This window comes from Salmo salar, chromosome ssa07 (assembly GCF_905237065.1).
Source record: "Salmo salar chromosome ssa07, Ssal_v3.1, whole genome shotgun sequence".
In the NCBI taxonomy this organism is placed as follows: domain Eukaryota; kingdom Metazoa; phylum Chordata; class Actinopteri; order Salmoniformes; family Salmonidae; genus Salmo; species Salmo salar.
In genome coordinates, this window is record NC_059448.1 from 55,193,719 (window position 1) to 55,211,827 (window position 18,109).

Sequence of the window (18,109 nt, forward strand, 5' to 3'; positions counted from 1 at the left end):
GGATTATGCCTCAACGGCCATTCATAGACTAGTTTGGATTTGTCCCTGACCAATTTGGCTGCCATTTTCACTCCATTCTGGAACTTTGAGGGTTTATAACATAGACCCCCTCTAGTAATTTAATAGGATCTCTATGTTTGGAACTCTCTTTGTTAATGGTGTATTAACCAAATTACCGCCTGGTGACGTCACCTGGCAAGCCGAAACTCCCGCCCATGCAAACCTGCTGATTAGAAGGTCCTATGTAGATTGGATTTTCAAGCAGCAACTATCAGGATTTTTTTAACGCTTTTACAGTGTTAGTTAATCAGCTGTTGTACAATTGCTACAAAACATAGGAAAACTGAACTTTGACTGCAATGGGCCTTTAAATAATCTGACAAAGTGTGAGTGACTCAACATGACAGTATTGCTTAGGTCATGGCTTTGTCTGGACATGCAGAATTGAGACAGGCAGTTCCTTTGAGATTGATGTTCTCATATGATTACAAAGTAAAACAGATGCACAAAAAGAGAACAGTGAATAGTATTCATGCCTTGAATTGTGAGGAAATTCAGATTACCATGTGCCTTCATCTGAGATCACCATTCTTTTTTAAAAAAGTGATATAAAATAAAAAGGACCAAATAATTTTACCTTATGGCCTGTAATGAATGCTGTGATGTGTAAAGGGAGAATGCTGTTATGCCAGGGTATCACACTACACAGACCCTGTCCAGAAGGCTTTTGAGGCCTGGGACTCTCTTAGTCACTGGCAGCCTTCCAGGTAGCCCTCCTCTGGGGTCGCCCTTGAGTGCCAGCTGGCTGCCTGCTAGCACCAGACAAGTTGGGTCTGGTCGTCTTATTTCTGTAAAGAGGCTATGGATTAAAGGGTCCTCTGTTCAGTAGGACATGCTCATAGCCTATAGAGTAGAGTGGAGAAAATACATGAATGTAGCCAACCTAACTTGTTATTTTTTGCCTGATAAGTAGTAGTAGTAGCAATGAAAGTAGTGGTGGTGAAATTGGTACACCCAATTGGCCATTTAAGATTGACTTTGAAGGGTTGAAGTTGTCAAGTTTACTCACAGCCAACATTTAGATCCATGACCATTTCCTAACCATATGTTTGAATGCAGGACCCACCTGCCACTTTATAAAGTACAGTTTTTAGGCAGTATAGGTGACCTAAGCCTTTGACCAAGTAGCTATAATTTAATGCCAGCAATATAATGTCAAAAAGCAGAACTGAGACATGTAGTGATTAGTGACGTACCCTGCTAAAAAACAAGCAGAACCGAGACACGAGCTTGTAAAAAGCATACAATGGCGCCACCTGTCGGAATATTATTTGAGCACGTTAATAATATTTCATGAATACATTTATTTGACACAAGAAGACCACTCGAGAGCGCCTTTGTATCTGTATGGGGTCCGTAGCCCGTTGAAGTTGACATTTAAAATGGTTAAGGTAAGGGTTAAGGTTCAACACACTCTCACAGCTTATTGTGAAATAGACACAAATGACTTATTCGAAATTCGTCAGAGGCACGATTTTCATCACAACGCATTTCCTGTCTATTACACTGTTTTCTTGACGCATTCGTGTACATTTCAAGAATTCCTATTTGCCGTGGCTAACGTTAGCATGGTTAGGGGTTAAGGTGGTGGTTAATATGCTAGCTAAGTAGTTAAAGGGTTAGGTTTTGGAGTTGGGTTAAGGTTAGGGGAAGGGTTAGCTAACATGCAAAGTAGTTGCAAAGTAGCGAAAATGCAAAAGTTATCCATGAAGAGATTCGAACACACAACCTTTGGTTTGCTAGAGTTTCGCGTTATACGCCCCTGCCTTTCTTTTCTGTATTAAGTAACCTACTGTCTTTATCAGTGATTGAAATGCACTGTATACAAAATCGTGTACTGCACACGAAAACATGTACTTTTTCGTGTGTCTGTCACACATTTCCAATAGGCAATTCGTGTCTATTTCACAATCTGTGAGACTGGGTTGTTAGACTGGGTTGTTAGGGTTTAGGGTAGGAACGTCCCAAGGACACTGGATAGCAATGACCATCAATAGGGCCAGGCCGACCAGACTACCATTCCATGGGAGAATGAGAGCGATCTTCTGTCTTTTTGTAAATGTATCTGCAAGGCAATTGTCAGTGTTTATAACATTCACGGAATTATGTAGTATGATAAACTGAAACAAAACCAATGTATCATTTTTCTTTCTAATTTAGATGAGTATTTTGGAAATGTAGATGCATATACTTCGGAAAAACACCAACCAAAGAACTATAATACGTATATAGATAGCACCAATAACGATAATAAGAAAAGGGGAATACATTTCTATCATCATCCAACTACTGTAGGAAAGAAAATACAAGTCCCATGAGCACTGGTTTAGTGACGTCAGAGTTTACGTGAGTCCCACTCCATCAAGTGATCTTCCTCCGGTCGAGTGTCGACAGTTGTTAAACTGCATTCCCGGTGTTAAACTGTAACCGGAGCCTAGATGCGCGGTCAGTTTCTAAAATTGAATTCGGTCAATCGCGTCAGAGTGAGGTCGGGAAGGTAAGAAATGGTCCTTCATTCGCATCTGTCATGTCCGCTTTTCATTCTGTAGATAGCCATCACTTTTCCGCTACACATTCCTCTGTAACCTGCAATTCAGGTTAAAACATGTGGCTAACGTTAGTTAGCTACCTTTTATTTTGAGGATGTGGTTGTGTTTTGTCAGTGATGACACAAGTCGCTAGGCAGCTAACAAAATCAAGAGGAACAGCCAGTTACTATACACATGTTGTGATAACTTCACGTCTTTATTGTCAGGGTTCCAGAAGTTCAGTTTAACATATTTAATCTCATGTTTAATTTTTGTTTAAATATTCTGATTTTACAGTAAGTAGTCAGTCATAGCCTATACCTTTACGTGAATGCCTATACAGGAGGTTAGCTCTCCAGGAACAACAGTTGGAGAGCCCTGCTTTAGACATTGTTCTGATTTAAGAGTAATGTGATCATGTTTACCATTGCCGCAGAAGTCTATAAAGTATATGATAAGAATATGGATGTCTATTTTTAGTAAGGCTGCTGGAGACCTTTCCTCTAAGTAGCTTCCAACCTGAAAGGTCAATATCCTCTGGTTTGCCATGTTGTGTAGGCCAGGCTACTACAGTCAGCCTGAAGTGTAGTTTGGACTGTTTAGCCCAAATAATAGGCACCTTCCTCTGCATTGATTTTGGAGTGGAAACTTTCTTATGTAGAACACACATGGGGTGTATTCATTAGTGCCAACTGTAGTACAACTATTTGCAACAGAACGTTTTGCCACGAAAACAAGTTTCTTAATGGACAAGTTCAGGAGTTCACTTTCTGTTTCTTCCCCTTCGGTTCCTAGTGAATAAACCCCTGTTTTTCTTTTTCCACATGGAGCAGAAAGTTAATATTAGGTCACAATTTTGCGATATCAGTTCAAAAATATTTGCTTGAAAAGATAGCCCAGATAGCCCCCCTCCCCCCAAAAATTCAGAAACGCATTGTAATCTCCATAAATAGGGCTACTCTATTAATGAAAACTACCAGCCGCATGGTGCTCAACCCTGCTGGAGTTTGGTCAAAATAACGCTTTGCTTCAAAAACATTTGGTCTAAACAGTTACTGACTGTTTTGTCTTCCTCCCTCAGCAGAGCAGCGGGAGGAAGCAGGACGTGTGGAAAAGGAGACAGCGAACCACACACAGAGAGAGAGAAAGAGCCTACTTAAGCTAGGAGCCGCCCCCTTTCTCTGACATGCCCAGTGTCCTGTCTGTGTTATGGAACAACATGTAACGCCCTGCGAGGATGCGCCCCCACCGCTGATGTACCGTGTGGAACGGCCTGTGTTCGATGAGGCCTACCTCCACACACAGCTCCTGCACCCGAGAGAGAGGAGCCCCAAGACCATCAGGCAGAGACTGGCACAGCAGCTCCAGTAAGCATCTACATCGAGTTAGTGTCCACAGACCTGGGTTGTGTTTAATAGTACACACTGTAGCAAAACGTTTTGCAACAGAAAATGGAAAACATTTGTGGTTCTTATTGGACAGGTCCTAAAGAACACGACCCTGTTACAGATCTGAACAGACTGTAGTGTTGTGTTCTTCAATCCTGGTTATTGGGACCCACAGTGTTGTTCCAGCCCAGTAGACATACCTATCAGTGTTTTGATGACCGGGATTGAAGAACATTGCTGAGTGTGTGACTGGGATGTGGAATTATGCAATACCTTGTTTCAGGAAATTTGTTGCGACTAAAAGCTTATGTGAAGTTATGATTATTATTTTTTTTTATCTGACAATGTTTGTCTAGTATTACACTAGTAGAAGTACACACCCATTTACTTGCTGCTAGGAAGCTTCACTAATAGATAAGCTGATTAAGCACACATACACACACACACCTACTCACTCACTCTCTCTCTTCCCAGCTGCTCATCAGAAAGGGCCAAAGCTATTGCTCTGAGCTTCCTGCCCATTTTAACATGGCTGCCGTCCTACCCTGTCAAGGAGTACCTGTTTGGGGACCTGGTCTCAGGCCTCAGCACGGGGGTCATGCAGCTACCTCAAGGTCAGTGGGGTTGGAGTCAGGGGTATACTGCTGCACTTCTCAGAATGGGTTTAGAGTCAGGGGCGGCACTTCTCAGAATGGTGCTCGTTTTAATAAAGTTATATCGAAGCTAAATCATTGTTGATTGTGCTCAATGTTTGTGTTTTTTCCCTTTTTAAAGCGACTAAAACTCAACAACACGTGCCAATAAATAGCCTACCAGTTTGTGCTTTGATTGAAATCAAATACAGGTATGGCTTGTTGTTAACATGTGCTTTAAAATTCACTCACGAAACAGTAGTTACACATCATTCAAGAAGACTCCATATTCCCATGAAATGGATTAACAACGCAGAGATCAAATGTCTGGTTTGGCAGATGCAGCTTGGAATGTCACCTGTAAAACATGACAAATTGTCATTCACGATAGGCTATTACCATCACTGACAATTTTGACGTTAGGAGGATCTAATTTAGTGCTTGAGGGTAATAAAAAAAAAAATACATGTATTTGAGCCAACGTGTAGGTATACACATGTTGCATTTGGAGGATGTATTTTCTTCATATTCTAAAATGATTTTATTCAATGATACATCTGTCAGTACAAACCTATAAAGAAAAGCGCCACACCACTGGTGAGACCAGCCATGAGCTGAGCCAACAACAAGGCTGCTAGGCCACCATCTTCTGCTTGGAGATAAGGGACGACTGTTGAAGTGGTAATGCCAGATGCTGCCTTTCTGACGAGATTGTTTTATACTAAACAAAAATATAAACACGACATGTAAAGTGTTGGTTCCATGAGCTGAAATAAAAGATCCCAACAATTTTCCATACACACAAAAAGCTTATTTCTCTCAAATGTTGTGCACAAATTTGTTTACATCCCAGTTAGTGAGCATTTTTCCTTTGCCTAGATAATCCATCCAACTGACAGGTGAGGCATATTAAGAAGTTGATTAAACAGCATGATCGTTACACAGATGCACCTTGTGCTGGGGACAAAAGGCCACTATAAAATGTGCAGTTTTGTCACACAACACAATGCCACAGATACCTCAAGTTTTGAGGGAGCGTGCAATTGGCATGCTGACTGCAGGAATGTCCACGAGCTGTTGCCAGATCATTTAACCTCTCTAGGGTAGGGGTCAGTATTTGCACGGCCGGATAAAAAAACGTACCCGATTTAATCTGGTTATTACTACTGCCCAGAAACTAGAATATGCATATAATTGTTTGATTTGGATAGAAAACACCCTAAAGTTTCTAAAACTGTTTGAATGGTGTCTGTGAGTTTAACAGAACTCATATGGCAGGCAAAAACCTGAGAAGATTCCTTACAGGAAGTGCCCTCTCTGACCATTTCTTGGCCTTCTACACTCTCTTTATTGAAAACTGAGGATCTCTGCTGTAACGTGACACTTCCTACGGCTCCCATAGGCTCTCAGAAGGCGGCAGAACGGTGAATGATGACTCTGCAGGCCATGGCTGAAAAACAGTAGCGCATTTGGATAGTGGTCGATCAGAGAACAATGAGACTGGGGGCGCGTGCACGAGCCGACACCATATTTTTATTTTTTCGTCTTTGAACGAAAACAGGGTTTCCCGGTCGGAATATTATCGCTTTTTTACGAGAAAAATCGCATAAAAATTGATTTTAAACAGCGGTTGACATGCTTCGAAGTACGGTAATGGAATATTTAGATTTTTTTGTCACAAAACGCGTCGGGCGTGTAACCCTTCCGTCACCCTTCGGATAGTGTCTTGAACGCACGAACAAAACAGAGGATATTTGAACATAACTATGGATTATTTTGAACCAAACCAACATTTGTTATTGAAGTAAAAGTCCTGGGAGTGCATTCTGACGAAGAACAGCAAAGGTAATCCAATTTTTCTTATAGTAAATCGGAGTTTGGTGAGGGCCAAACTTGGTGGGTGTCAAAATAGCTAGCCCGTGATGGCGAGCTATCTACTCAGAATATTGCAAAATGTGCTTTTGCCGAAAAACTATTTTAAAATCGGACATAGCGATTGCATAAAGGAGTTCTGTATCTATAATTCTTAAAATAATTGTTATGTTTTTTGTGAACGTTTATCGTGAGTAATTTAGTAAATTCACCGGAAGTTTGCGGTGGGTATGTTAGTTCTGAACGTCACATGCTAATGTAAAAAGCTGGTTTTTGATATAAATATGAACTTGATTGAACAAAACATGCATGTATTGTATAACATAATGTCCTAGGAGTGTCATCTGATGAAGATCATCAAAGGTTAGTGCTGCATTTAGCTGTGGTTTGGGTTTATGTGACATTATATGCTAGCTTGAAAAATGGGTGTCTGATTATTTCTGGCTGGGTACTCTGCTGACATAATCTAATGTTTTGCTTTCGTTGTAAAGCCTTTTTGAAATCGGACAGTGTGGTTAGATTAACGAGAGTCTTGTCTTTAAAATGGTGTAAAATAGTCATATGTTTGAGAAATTGAAGTAATAGCATTTCTAAGGTATTTGAATATCGCGCCACGGGATTCCACTTGCTGTTGAGTAGGTGGGACGATTTCGTCCCACATACCCTAGAGAGGTTAATGTTATTATTTTTACCATAACCCACTTTCAACGTCATTTTAGAGAATTTGGCAATAAGTCCAACCGGCCTCACAACCGCAGACCAGCCCAGGACCTTCACATCCGGATTCTTCTGAGGAGTATTTCTGTCTGGAACAAAGCCCTTTTTGTGGGGAAAAACTCATTTTGATTGACTGGGCCTGGCTCCCCAGTGGGTGGACTGCGCCCTTGCCCAGTCATATGAAATCCATAGATTAGGGCCTAATATATTTATTTCAATTGACTGATTTCTTTATATATGAACTGTAACTCAGCAACATCTTTGAAATTGTTGCATGTTGCGTTTATATTTTCGTTCAGCATATACAGTACCAGTCAAGTTTGGACACACCTACTCATTCTAGGGTTTTTCTTTATTTTTACTATTGTAGAATAATAGTGAAGACATCAAAACTATGAAATAACACAGAATCATGTCGTAACCAAAAAAGTGTTAAACAAATCCAAATATATTTTATATTTGAGATCCTTCAAACTAGCCACCCTTTGCCTTGATGACAGCGTTGCACACTCTTGGCATTCTCTCAACCAGCTTCACCTGGATGCCAAGAGTGTGTCTTCACTATTCTACAATGTAGAAAATAGTAAAAATAAAGCAAAATCCTGGAATTAATAAGTGTCCTAACTTTTGACTGGTACTGTATTTATTATGGATCCCCATTAGTTCCTGCCAAGGCAGCAGCTACTCTTCCTGGGGTCCATCAAAATTAAGGAAGTTGTACAATTTTAAAAACATTTCACAACAAGTCCCTCTTTGTGGCACCTGACCACACGACTGTACAGTAGTCCAGGTGCGACAAAACTAGAACCTGTAGGACCTGCGTTGCTGTTAAGAAGGTAGAGCAGTGCTTTATTATGGACAGACTTCTCCCCATCTTAGCTACTGACGTATCAATGTGTGTATGCACTGGGTAGTAGAACATGATTCCATCTCTTCCCCCTGTCCTCTCTCCCCAGGTCTTGCCTATGCCATGCTGGCTGCCGTGCCTCCTGTGTATGGCCTGTACTCCTCCTTCTACCCCGTCCTGCTCTACACCTTCTTTGGGACCTCTAGACACATATCGATAGGTGAGCAATCCTGACGACGGAGCTCCAACTAGTGCAGAGGAAGTCACTTTACACTCTTGAGCTGTATAATGTGGCTAACCAGGAGCGGAGTCGTGTTCACTGTTATAAACTGGGTGGTTCGAGCCCTGAATGCTGATTGGCTGACAGTCGTGGTATATCAGACCGTATACCACAGGTTTGACGAAACATTTATTTTTACTGCTCTAATTACGTTGGTAACCAGTTTATGATAGCAATGAGGCACCTCTGGGGTTTGTGATATATGGCCAATATACCAGGGCTACGGGCTGTATACAGGCTGTATACTCCGCGTTGAGTCGTGCCTAAGAACAGCCCTTTACCCGTGGTATATTGACCATATACCACACCCCCTCGGGCCTTATTGCTTAAGTAAATGTTTTGAAACGTGGAGGTACAGATACTACCCGAACGTCTCTAATAAGAACATTGGTTTTTGTTTTCCCTTGCAAACCGGTTTGTTACTTTGTGCTCTACTGAACACTACCCCTGCAGCTTCCCTGTGGTGATGGATGTTACTCCTACTGGGATTTCCAATGAAGTAGTCCTGGTTGTATTCACATAGTTTTCCTGTAGGTCTCTACCCCTGGACAGCCGTGACCTTTTCACTTCTTGGCCAGAGTTTTGTATTCCGGTGGCTGTGCCAAGTACAGACTGACCATTCCAAACCACATCAACAACAGGTGAATTCCAAATAGCACCCTATTTCCTATTTAGTGCTCTACTGTTGGTCAGAGCCCTATGGGGCCCGGGTCAACAGTAGTGCACTATGAAGGTAATATGGTGCTATAGGGGACTCAGCCTTCTCATCCACCCAGGGAGCCCAGTCAATCAAGAGTCTGGGTTACCTCTGAGAGATTGATCTGTTCAAGAGTAACAGATAAAGTGGCCAGAATAATAGCTGAACTATTTTTTCATGACACTTCAGGAAATGAGCCAAGTTTTGAAATGGTTTACTTTGGGAATTGATCGGTGTCCTTGTTAAGTTTGGGTGAGGTCAGGTCTCTTGGCATATAGTGACTCCATCTGTTGCACATAGACAGGCTAGATTTATGGGAACATTCAAGGCATTCATTGGCCTTGTCTCCAATTTCAGCCGTCACGTTTGTCTCCTTTTGACAACTCGGTGAGTCAGTGAATCACATAAAACACTTCAACAAGAAAAGAAGAACTAAAACCGTCTTGGAAATAGTTAGCGGCAGCAGTTGTAACAAAATGGCCTCCGCCCAAATTGTGGCCTTAAGGAGGGCAGTTGCTGTAGTAACTTGCGACTGCCTTCTCACTCTGAGGCAGGGATGAAGGAATATTTTGGCACCCGTTCAAGTCTTGGGCAAAAGCCCGTGTCAACATCTCTAGTTGCAAACGTAACGAGCTAACACAAGCAAACCTGACCTGGAAATGAGAACACCTTTTTAACATTCATTTTTACATGGCTTCATACCTCTTTTACCAGACACAGAGACTTGCAGAGGCGCCTGGACTGGGTTCACAGCTGTTTGCACTGGTGTGGCACTGATGTCTCCCCTCTCTATTAAACCATTACTGATAAAGAACCTGGCACCTTGGAGACTGACTGATAACCTCGAGGGGAATGGGGAGTGCTGTGATAATTATTTGACCTAGGGGGAGTGCCAAAGCTACCAAGTCAAACTGTTGTATGAGTCAATGTCATGAAATAATAATATATGCCATTTAACAGACGCTTTTTATCCAACGCGACTTACAGTCGTGTGTGTGGCCCCGGGAATCGAACCCACAATTTTGGCGGTGCATGCTCTACCAATTGAGCCATACAGGATGAGGCAATGGTCAGTCAGACTCAACCCGCTGAAGAGAGAGTAGATCATAGTTCATTTCATTCAATTCATTTATACTTCTATTATTCTGTTTTATTTCAGAGTGATGTCATCATATTCAGTATCAATAATAAGCTGCCAGGTGTTAAGCCCTTTGTCTGTGTCCCTGAACCCTATAACTCCTAAACCCTGTCCCTTAAAAGCCCATACCCCTAAACCATTAACCCCCAGGGGGCCGAGTGTCGGTTGCTTTTCGCTCCTCTCCTGTTCTTCATTGGTCAGTTAAGGTCACTAATTAGTAAGGAACTCCCTGGCTGTCTACTTCTTAATTGGACACATTCTGCATTTACATTTGAGTCATTTAGCAGGCGCGCTTAATTAGGGTTAAGTGCCTTGCTCAAGAGCACATTGACAGACTTTTCACCTAGTCGGCTCTGTGATTTTGTACCAGCGACATTTTGGTTAGTGTCATAATGCTCTGAACCATTAGGCAGCCTGCTACCACAAATTGAAAGGAAATAGCAAAAACAGCTAACATTCAGCCCTCCAGGAGTTGAGTTTGACACCCCTAATTTTAAGGCTGTGGCTGTGCTCTCTGCAGGCACGTTTGCGGTGATCAGCCTGATGATTGGAGGAGTGGTGGTGAGGGAGGCCCCTGACTCCATGTTCACCATCCAGGCCCTGAATGGTACCTCCACCAACACCACCGTCTTCATTGACACAGAGGCCCGTGATGCCAGGAGGGTCCACGTAGCCGTAGTCCTCACCACCCTGGTGGGAGTCATACAGGTGGGTTACACTCCCCTCTTCCACCTCCCCTCAAATAACCCAGCATCCTCTCTGCTGGCATGAGACCACTGATTATTCCATGTTGCCACTAGCTTCCCCACCACTAGTCAGTCTCTCAATAAGAGGTCAAAGTTTTCATGCTGAAGATAAGGATCATCCCATAACCTTGGGGTTTTTGGTTTCAACAGGTTGCTCAGCGCTCACTGTTTACTCAGCCATAGTGGGATCCACAGGACCGCAACTTAGTTGACCTAATGTCAACATACTTTATCTATGTTGACATTTATTATGCAAGTAAATCGTCATCATCTACTCTCCCCTTGTTTGTCTTTCTCTCTCGCTCTCTCTCTCTCTGTCTCTTTCTTTCCTTTCCCCCCAGCTGGTCCTGGGGTTGTTGCGGTTTGGCTTTGTGGCCATCTACCTCACGGAGCCCCTGGTACGCGGATTCACCACGGCCGCGGCCGTCCACGTCTTCATCTCTCAGCTTAAATACCTGCTGGGCATCCAGACCCCGCGCTTCAGTGGGCCCCTGTCCGCTCTTAATGTGAGTCACTGACGGGGCTTCTCAGGGGCCTCTGCCGCTGGATGGGGGCCCCTGCATGAGGAATGGAGTGGTTCATTTTTAAATGGCAGCAGACAGGAAAGTCATCCACATTATAGGAGTCCGTGGATGTACTCTGCTGTAATAAATGGGTATTAGGCCTAGTTTACAAGCCTGCATGATTTAGTTATAAATCGACAAATGATTAATTCTTGATAAATATAGATTGTGAGTTTTATGCAATGCTCTCGGGGACACGGACACACTCCCAGGTCTCTCACACCCCCTCTCTCCTCCCAGAGTGTTACAGCCGTGTTCAGTGACATCACCAGCACCAACGTGACCACGTTGATTGTGGGCGTGGTCTGCATGGTGGTCCTCTACTGCGTGAAGGACCTCAACGAGCGCTTCAAGAAGAAGCTGCCTGTGCCCATCCCTGGAGAGATCATTGTGGTCATGGTCTCAACGGGGATCTCCTATGGTCTCAGTCTGTCAGAGAACTACCAAGTGGACGTGGTCAGGACAATTCCATCCGGGTAAGAGAAGGACTTTTCATACTACTGGGCCGATCCAAACCAAGCTGTACTGAACTGGCCTTCGACCCAGCCAAACCAAACGGGTTACTGTATGCATCCTACATGGTTACTAGAACCTGAAAAGCACATTGTGAGAACCCAATATCCAAGCCAGTACGGTTCAGGTCAGCTCTATAGTGGGAAAAGGTATCGGTGGCATATTATGGTCCAAAAAGTGTTTAGTGAGTCAAAATGCACAAGTAACAGCATCAGAAGACATGTACTGTACAAACAGTAGTTACTATTCAGTCAACTTTTCAGACAATATTTATTTGTTTCCAGGCTGCTTCCACCTGCAATCCCAGACTTCTCTCTGTTGCCCAACTTGGTAACGGATTCTATCGCCATAGCGGTGGTGGGCTTCTCCATGGGAATCTCTCTGGCCAAGATCTTTGCTCTGAAACACGGCTACAGTGTGGATGGTAACCAGGTCAGTTTCTCCACAGTACTGTAGCCATTATAGCCTTGGAGAGTGGAGATGTCAAAGAACGTCATAGCATTTCCCCCACTAATGGTTAAGGTTAGGATTGGGGGGGGAAGCTGATCCCAGATCTGTACCTATGGGATACTTTACCCCAGGGTCTAACCCGTTGGCTCTGTGTTTCCCTGTAGGGGCTGATCCTAGATCTGTACCTATGGGATACTTTACCCCAGAGTCTAACCCGTTGGCTCTGTGTTGCCCTGTAGGAGCTGATCCTAGATCTGTACCTATGGGATACTTTACCCCAGAGTGTAACCCGTTGGCTCTGTGTTGCCCTGTAGGAGCTGATTGCCCTGGGTCTGTGTAACTTTGTCAGCTCCTTCTTCCACACCTTCGCCATCACCTGTTCCATGTCCCGCAGTCTGGTGCAGGAGAGCACTGGGGGCAATACGCAGGTAACACACACATACATAGATGCATGGTCACTTTAATAACTCTACCTACATGTACATATTACCTTGACTAACCGGTGCCCCCGCACATTGACTCTGTACCGTTACCCCTGTATATAGCCTCGCTATTGTTATTTTACTGCTGCTCTTTAATTGTTACTTTTAAGGGCTTGTAAGTAAGCATTTCTCTGTAAAGTCTACACCTACTGTATTCGGCACATGTGACAAATAAAATTAGATTTGATACAGTGACACACACACCCATCCTGTTTGCTGGGCCCACACTGAGTGTATGGCCATTAACATGACACAGTTGTCCTTTCATTACATGTGTCACCTCATAACGGGAGCTAAATTGGCGCCGTGAAGCCATAAAGATTAGATCAACCACAGACGCTTCTGTGCAGACTCAAGGAAGGCTAAATGATAGGTGTGTTAACGTACCTTATCTCTCTGTGTGTGTCTTTGCAGATTGCGGGTCTGTTGGCGTCTATGGTGGTGTTGCTGGTGGTGGTGGCCATTGGTTTTGTCTTCCAGCCTCTGCCACAGGTGGGTGTCACTGTTACCGACCAACTCCACCCACAGCAGGTGTTCTATGAGACGGCTAAGGAAGAATGAGGAAGGGAAACAGTCCTGTCAGAGGCACTAGCTTTATTTAATATATCCCTTGCAAAATGTCAACCAATTAAAAAGTCACATTGATGTTGGAATTTGAATCGCTATTACAGTAGCCTATATAATAAATATTTGCATTGAAATGTCCAATCTTATTGTTTTGAATGGTAATTCACCCCAACTCAACCCTGGTTTACCCCCCCCCTGTCCTTTCAGACCGCGCTGGCTGCCATCATCATGGTTAACCTGCTGGGGATGTTTAAACAATTCAGGGACATCCCTGCCCTGTGGAGGACCAGCAAGATCGAGTTGGTGAGTCTGGACTGCAACACAACTCCTTCTGATTACATCTGACCCAGGGTCATTTCAGGAAGTACACTGAAATTCCAATTATCTTAAATGCTTTTCGATGTAGAAAACTTGGAATTTGGTTTACTTTCTGAATTGACTAAAATGTAAACAATTTAAATGATCTGACCGCACCATGACCACATCGCACCAGAATCGGACAGATTCCTCCAGTACATGTCATGTCATGCTATGGTAGCCTGGTCCCAGATCAGTTTGCTATGGTAGCCTGGTCCCAGATCAGTTTGCTATGGTAGCCTGGTCCCAGATCAGTTTGCTATGGTAGCCTGGTCCCAGATCAGTTTGCTATGGTAGCCTGGTCCCAGATCAGTTTGCTATGGTAGCCTGGTCCCAGATCAGTTTGCGCTGTCTTACCAAATGATCATATATGGTCATTGCATGACAGTGACTGTAGGAGTTGGATACACAGCACAAAGAGATCTGGAACGAGGCTTATACTGTGGATCTGTAACCATTGTTGCTTTGGTCTGTATGTCTTCCAGGCTATCTGGCTGGTAGCCTTTGTGGCCTCTGTGCTGTTGGGCCTTGATCTTGGACTTCTGGTGGCCTTAGGATTTGCCATCCTGAGTGTCATCTACAGAACACAGAGGTACTAAACCATCCTACTACTTCTGAAATATATTCAAGTTTAGTATTTAATATCCCCTTCACGATCACTGGTAACCATTTCATATCATTTGGAAAAAAGTTAGATTTTTGGGTTGAGTCATTTCAGTTTTAATCTGTTCAATGGAAATGTATGAAATAACGGTCATAAAACGTTTCAATATCTCTTGCCCCCTTCTTCTCCACAGCCCAAAGAGTGTGATCCTGGGACAGGTCCTGGACACAGGCCTGTACTGTGACGTGGATGAATATGAAAAAGTAATATTGTGTCATTTTGTGATAATGAGCAACTCTATATGGTCTTAGTTGCAGGCACTAAAAAGCTAGGTCTCATTAAAGTATTAAACAATTGCCTAGCGATAGTTTGGCACAACAAAATTGTAATGGTGGACAAGGTTTTTATAAATGAACTTTTTAGTGCCTGTAACTACCCTTGGATAGAATGAGAAAGTACATGGTGTTGGATGAGGAGTGAGACCTGTGATTCTGCCTCTGTTCCAGGCAGCTGAATGCACAGGGATTAAGATTTTCCACTCAAACTCTTCAATCTACTTTGCAAACAGTGACCTTTATTTGAACGCCCTCAAAGAGAAGGTAATCTCAGCTGCCGTGTGTGTTTCTGTGTGTGGAATATGCAGAGTTGCATAAGTTTTAATTTTTGTCCGACTATGTTACGGGTTAAGCACTTTAGGCCTAGCAAACTAGTCCATCTCTCCTGTAGACTGTAGCTACACTACAGTTCAGTGAGGGATCCTTGCATTGGAAAAAACCAGCTTGGCCCATCCTGTCTCGTCATATTTAAACATGTGTACAGACAGGAGTGGACCCCGTACATCTCCAGGCTATACGGAAAGCCCGAAAAAGAAAACTCAAGAAGGAGAGCGCAGAGAGGGAGAGCCAAAACCACAAGTCACCACGAAAAATGAGTGCTGTCGTCAAACTGGTGAGCCCATTCAATATGGGATTTTTCTACTCTGTCACTCACAATATCGCTTTGGTTTACTTCCCCTGCTTCTTGTTGAAACACGCCACATATTGACACTGTAACCAGAACACCAGACAGACGGGCAGAATTGAAGGCCTTCATGTAGTCATTTTCTAAGAGGATTTTGCTGTTAGCGTTGTTGTGGTTGGTTTGAAGCCAAAAGAGGTGTGATTGCCTGGTACAATTTTGGTCTCCTTCATTCTACTGTGTGATTGGCTAACACTATTGGTCTCCTTCATTCTACTGTGTGATTGGCTAACACTATTGGTCTCGTTCATTCTACTGTGTGATTGGCAGACAAGATATTGGTTTCCTTCATTCTCCTTTATGATTGGCTGATACAATTTCGGTCGTCTTGTGATTGGGCCAGGATGTGGAGCTGGGCGTCACTCACAAAGTGGTGGCAGGGGGCAGCTCCCAGAACCACTTGGAGGTGCAGGGGAACGGGCAGGTGGCCGAGAGCCACACAGAGTCAGACTCTGAGGAGACCCGGTTCCTAGAGCCCCTCTGTCCTATCCACACCCTCATTCTGGACTGGACCCCCGTCAACTTCATCGATTCTGTGGGAGCCAAAGCAATCAAGTTGGTAAGGGACCTTATCTCGACTCGCAGAACACTGGGGTCTGTTCAGAAGTGTAACATTACAGAACAGATATGCCTTTCTGTCATGTAGAATTGGGTGTAATGTCAGCTTTGTTCATGACATTTCTATTGTAATGTTGGGCCCTTCTGAACAGGACTCTGGTGTTACTGCTGATCGCCTCTTAAGTTTCCAACTTCCTCATTTTGTGATGTTCTCATGAGTTTTTCTCTCTGCAGGTGATCAAGGAGTATGCAGCTGTGGATGTGTGTGTCTTCATCGCCGGCTGCAGCAGTGAGTTATAACATACTGGTCTAGATTACTATTAAATAACCTGAGGGTAGCTGAACTAGAGGTTGTTTAAGACACTAGCCTGAGCAACCATAACACTAGTCAGTCAGATGCAGGCCTACCTGCCAGCTGTGTGTTGTTTCCTAACAGGAACTCTGCTGGCTGAACTCCGCACCCTGCAGTTTTTCACCGGGGTCGCGACCCCAGAAATGGTCTTCCCCACCATCCATGACGCCGTATTGCACTGTCGGCGCCGGACTGCCCCGCCCACCATCCCTGCCATCCAATGACATTGTCCGACGGGGGACATCAAGGGGGAGGGGCCACATGCATCTAAGGCTGCTCTAAAGCTGTGTTCACATTGGCAGTTTGAAGTGACTCAAATCCTTTATTTTCGTAATATATATAATAATATATATAAATCAAATCTGTTCTTTTTTTCCCTGCAGTCTGAACAGCAAATGGATTAGGATATTTCTAGCCACATTTCAAACCATCTTCATAGGTGGTTTGAAGTCAGATACAAATCTGATTCCTGGCCATCTGACGTGTTTGAACGGTGAAATCTGATTTATTTGCCCTGAAGGTGTTTTTAGACTGTTATTTGGCATCTCTTGATGCTTGCTAGCTACTCTGACAAGAACGTGGTAGCTAACTAGCTTGTTAATTGTTTAAAATTACTTTGATTTTGAACTTTCAAAGCAACTGGGAAACGTCCATGGCAGGAGTCGTCACCTTAGCCTGCTACATAACTTCTGAGTGATGGAAAGCACAAACACCACCACCAATCAGCCTACACCACTGCACACACACCTGTTGTTACTATGACAACTAGCACAGCCATGTCAGCAAATGACTGCTGTCTGAACACAAACTAATCTGATTTGGTAACTTGATGTTTGGACAGTCAGTATTCCAAAATGGATTTAAAAAACCCTGATTTGAGCATTAAGGCCTGCAGTGTGTACAAGGCTTAGGTGACCCAGGGGAGTTGGGGCTGGAGACAGTCCGAACGCCCATCTCCAACTTTTTGTTTTAAGCAGAGATAAATATTTTTAATAAAGATGGGTTTGGTTTTATTGTTAACATTTCTACGGGCTGCTGCGTGCAGTACTCTTGGTGTTTTATGGTAAGAGCAAGCAATTTATGAATTTACTGTCTTGGAAATGGTTTCAAGCACTTGTGTTCTTCACAGCATTGTCTCTGTGTAGAAGAGAAATAGCAACATTCAGGTTTTTAGGTCACATTTTGTTGAGTGCCGAGGGTCTTTTCAGAGCATCCCCATTAGTGGTTACATTTGAGATCCAGGAGAGCAACACTGAATAGGCCCACCACTGTAGCTCTGGCATGTTGAATACATGTTACTTTTACTGTAATGTTTTTCTCAAAGATTGGCCTCTTGTTACCCCTTTCCTGCTGAATATCTAAGAAATGCATCTTTACACAAATCTACAACAAACTAATCAGGTAGGCTGTCAGGATGGCCACTTCACAGCTGTTACTAATACTATTCTTTCAAGTGTCTTTCAATCAGTGATATGCAGTTGAATTTACTATATGAATAACCAGTCACTACAGCGGCTGAACACTGCGTTTGGTCCGATCCAAGTCACTCATCTAGTGCTGTATGTTGTGTTGGTACAAAGCTATGAATTTGTACATTTGAAGTTAAATATTTTTGTGATAGCAATATACCATTCAAATAGATGGTTTAAATGTATTGTACATATCTTACAGCTTGACTTTTACATCAATAAACAATGCAGTTTTATAGTACAGGTCAATGTGTGATTGAATGAAAGCTCTG

The 18,109-nt window shown here is 43.3% G+C and overlaps 1 protein-coding gene across 4 annotated transcripts; it reads left to right on the forward strand.

The window, feature by feature from the left end:
- The first annotated feature begins 1,329 nt into the window (after nucleotides 1-1,329).
- On the forward strand, nucleotides 1,330-18,078 carry slc26a5 (solute carrier family 26 member 5). 4 transcript variants are annotated; one of them, XM_014208786.2, is made up of 18 exons: nucleotides 1,330-1,451; nucleotides 3,670-3,955; nucleotides 4,451-4,590; nucleotides 8,154-8,264; nucleotides 10,680-10,867; nucleotides 11,247-11,411; nucleotides 11,709-11,944; nucleotides 12,266-12,413; nucleotides 12,746-12,859; nucleotides 13,328-13,405; nucleotides 13,688-13,783; nucleotides 14,323-14,429; nucleotides 14,635-14,704; nucleotides 14,948-15,040; nucleotides 15,261-15,389; nucleotides 15,802-16,017; nucleotides 16,251-16,305; nucleotides 16,453-18,078. In XM_014208786.2, the coding sequence occupies exons 2-18, from the start codon at nucleotides 3,798-3,800 to the stop codon at nucleotides 16,590-16,592; spliced, it is 2,244 nt and encodes a 747-aa protein (XP_014064261.2). In that variant the 5' UTR covers nucleotides 1,330-1,451; nucleotides 3,670-3,797; the 3' UTR covers nucleotides 16,593-18,078. The 4 variants fall into 4 exon arrangements, with proteins under 4 accessions (XP_014064261.2, XP_014064263.2, XP_014064259.2 ...); XM_014208788.2 differs by having other exon boundaries at nucleotides 1,363-1,451; nucleotides 3,673-3,955; XM_014208784.2 differs by lacking the exon at nucleotides 1,330-1,451 and adding an exon at nucleotides 2,283-2,557.
- The last annotated feature ends 31 nt before the right edge of the window (nucleotides 18,079-18,109 follow it).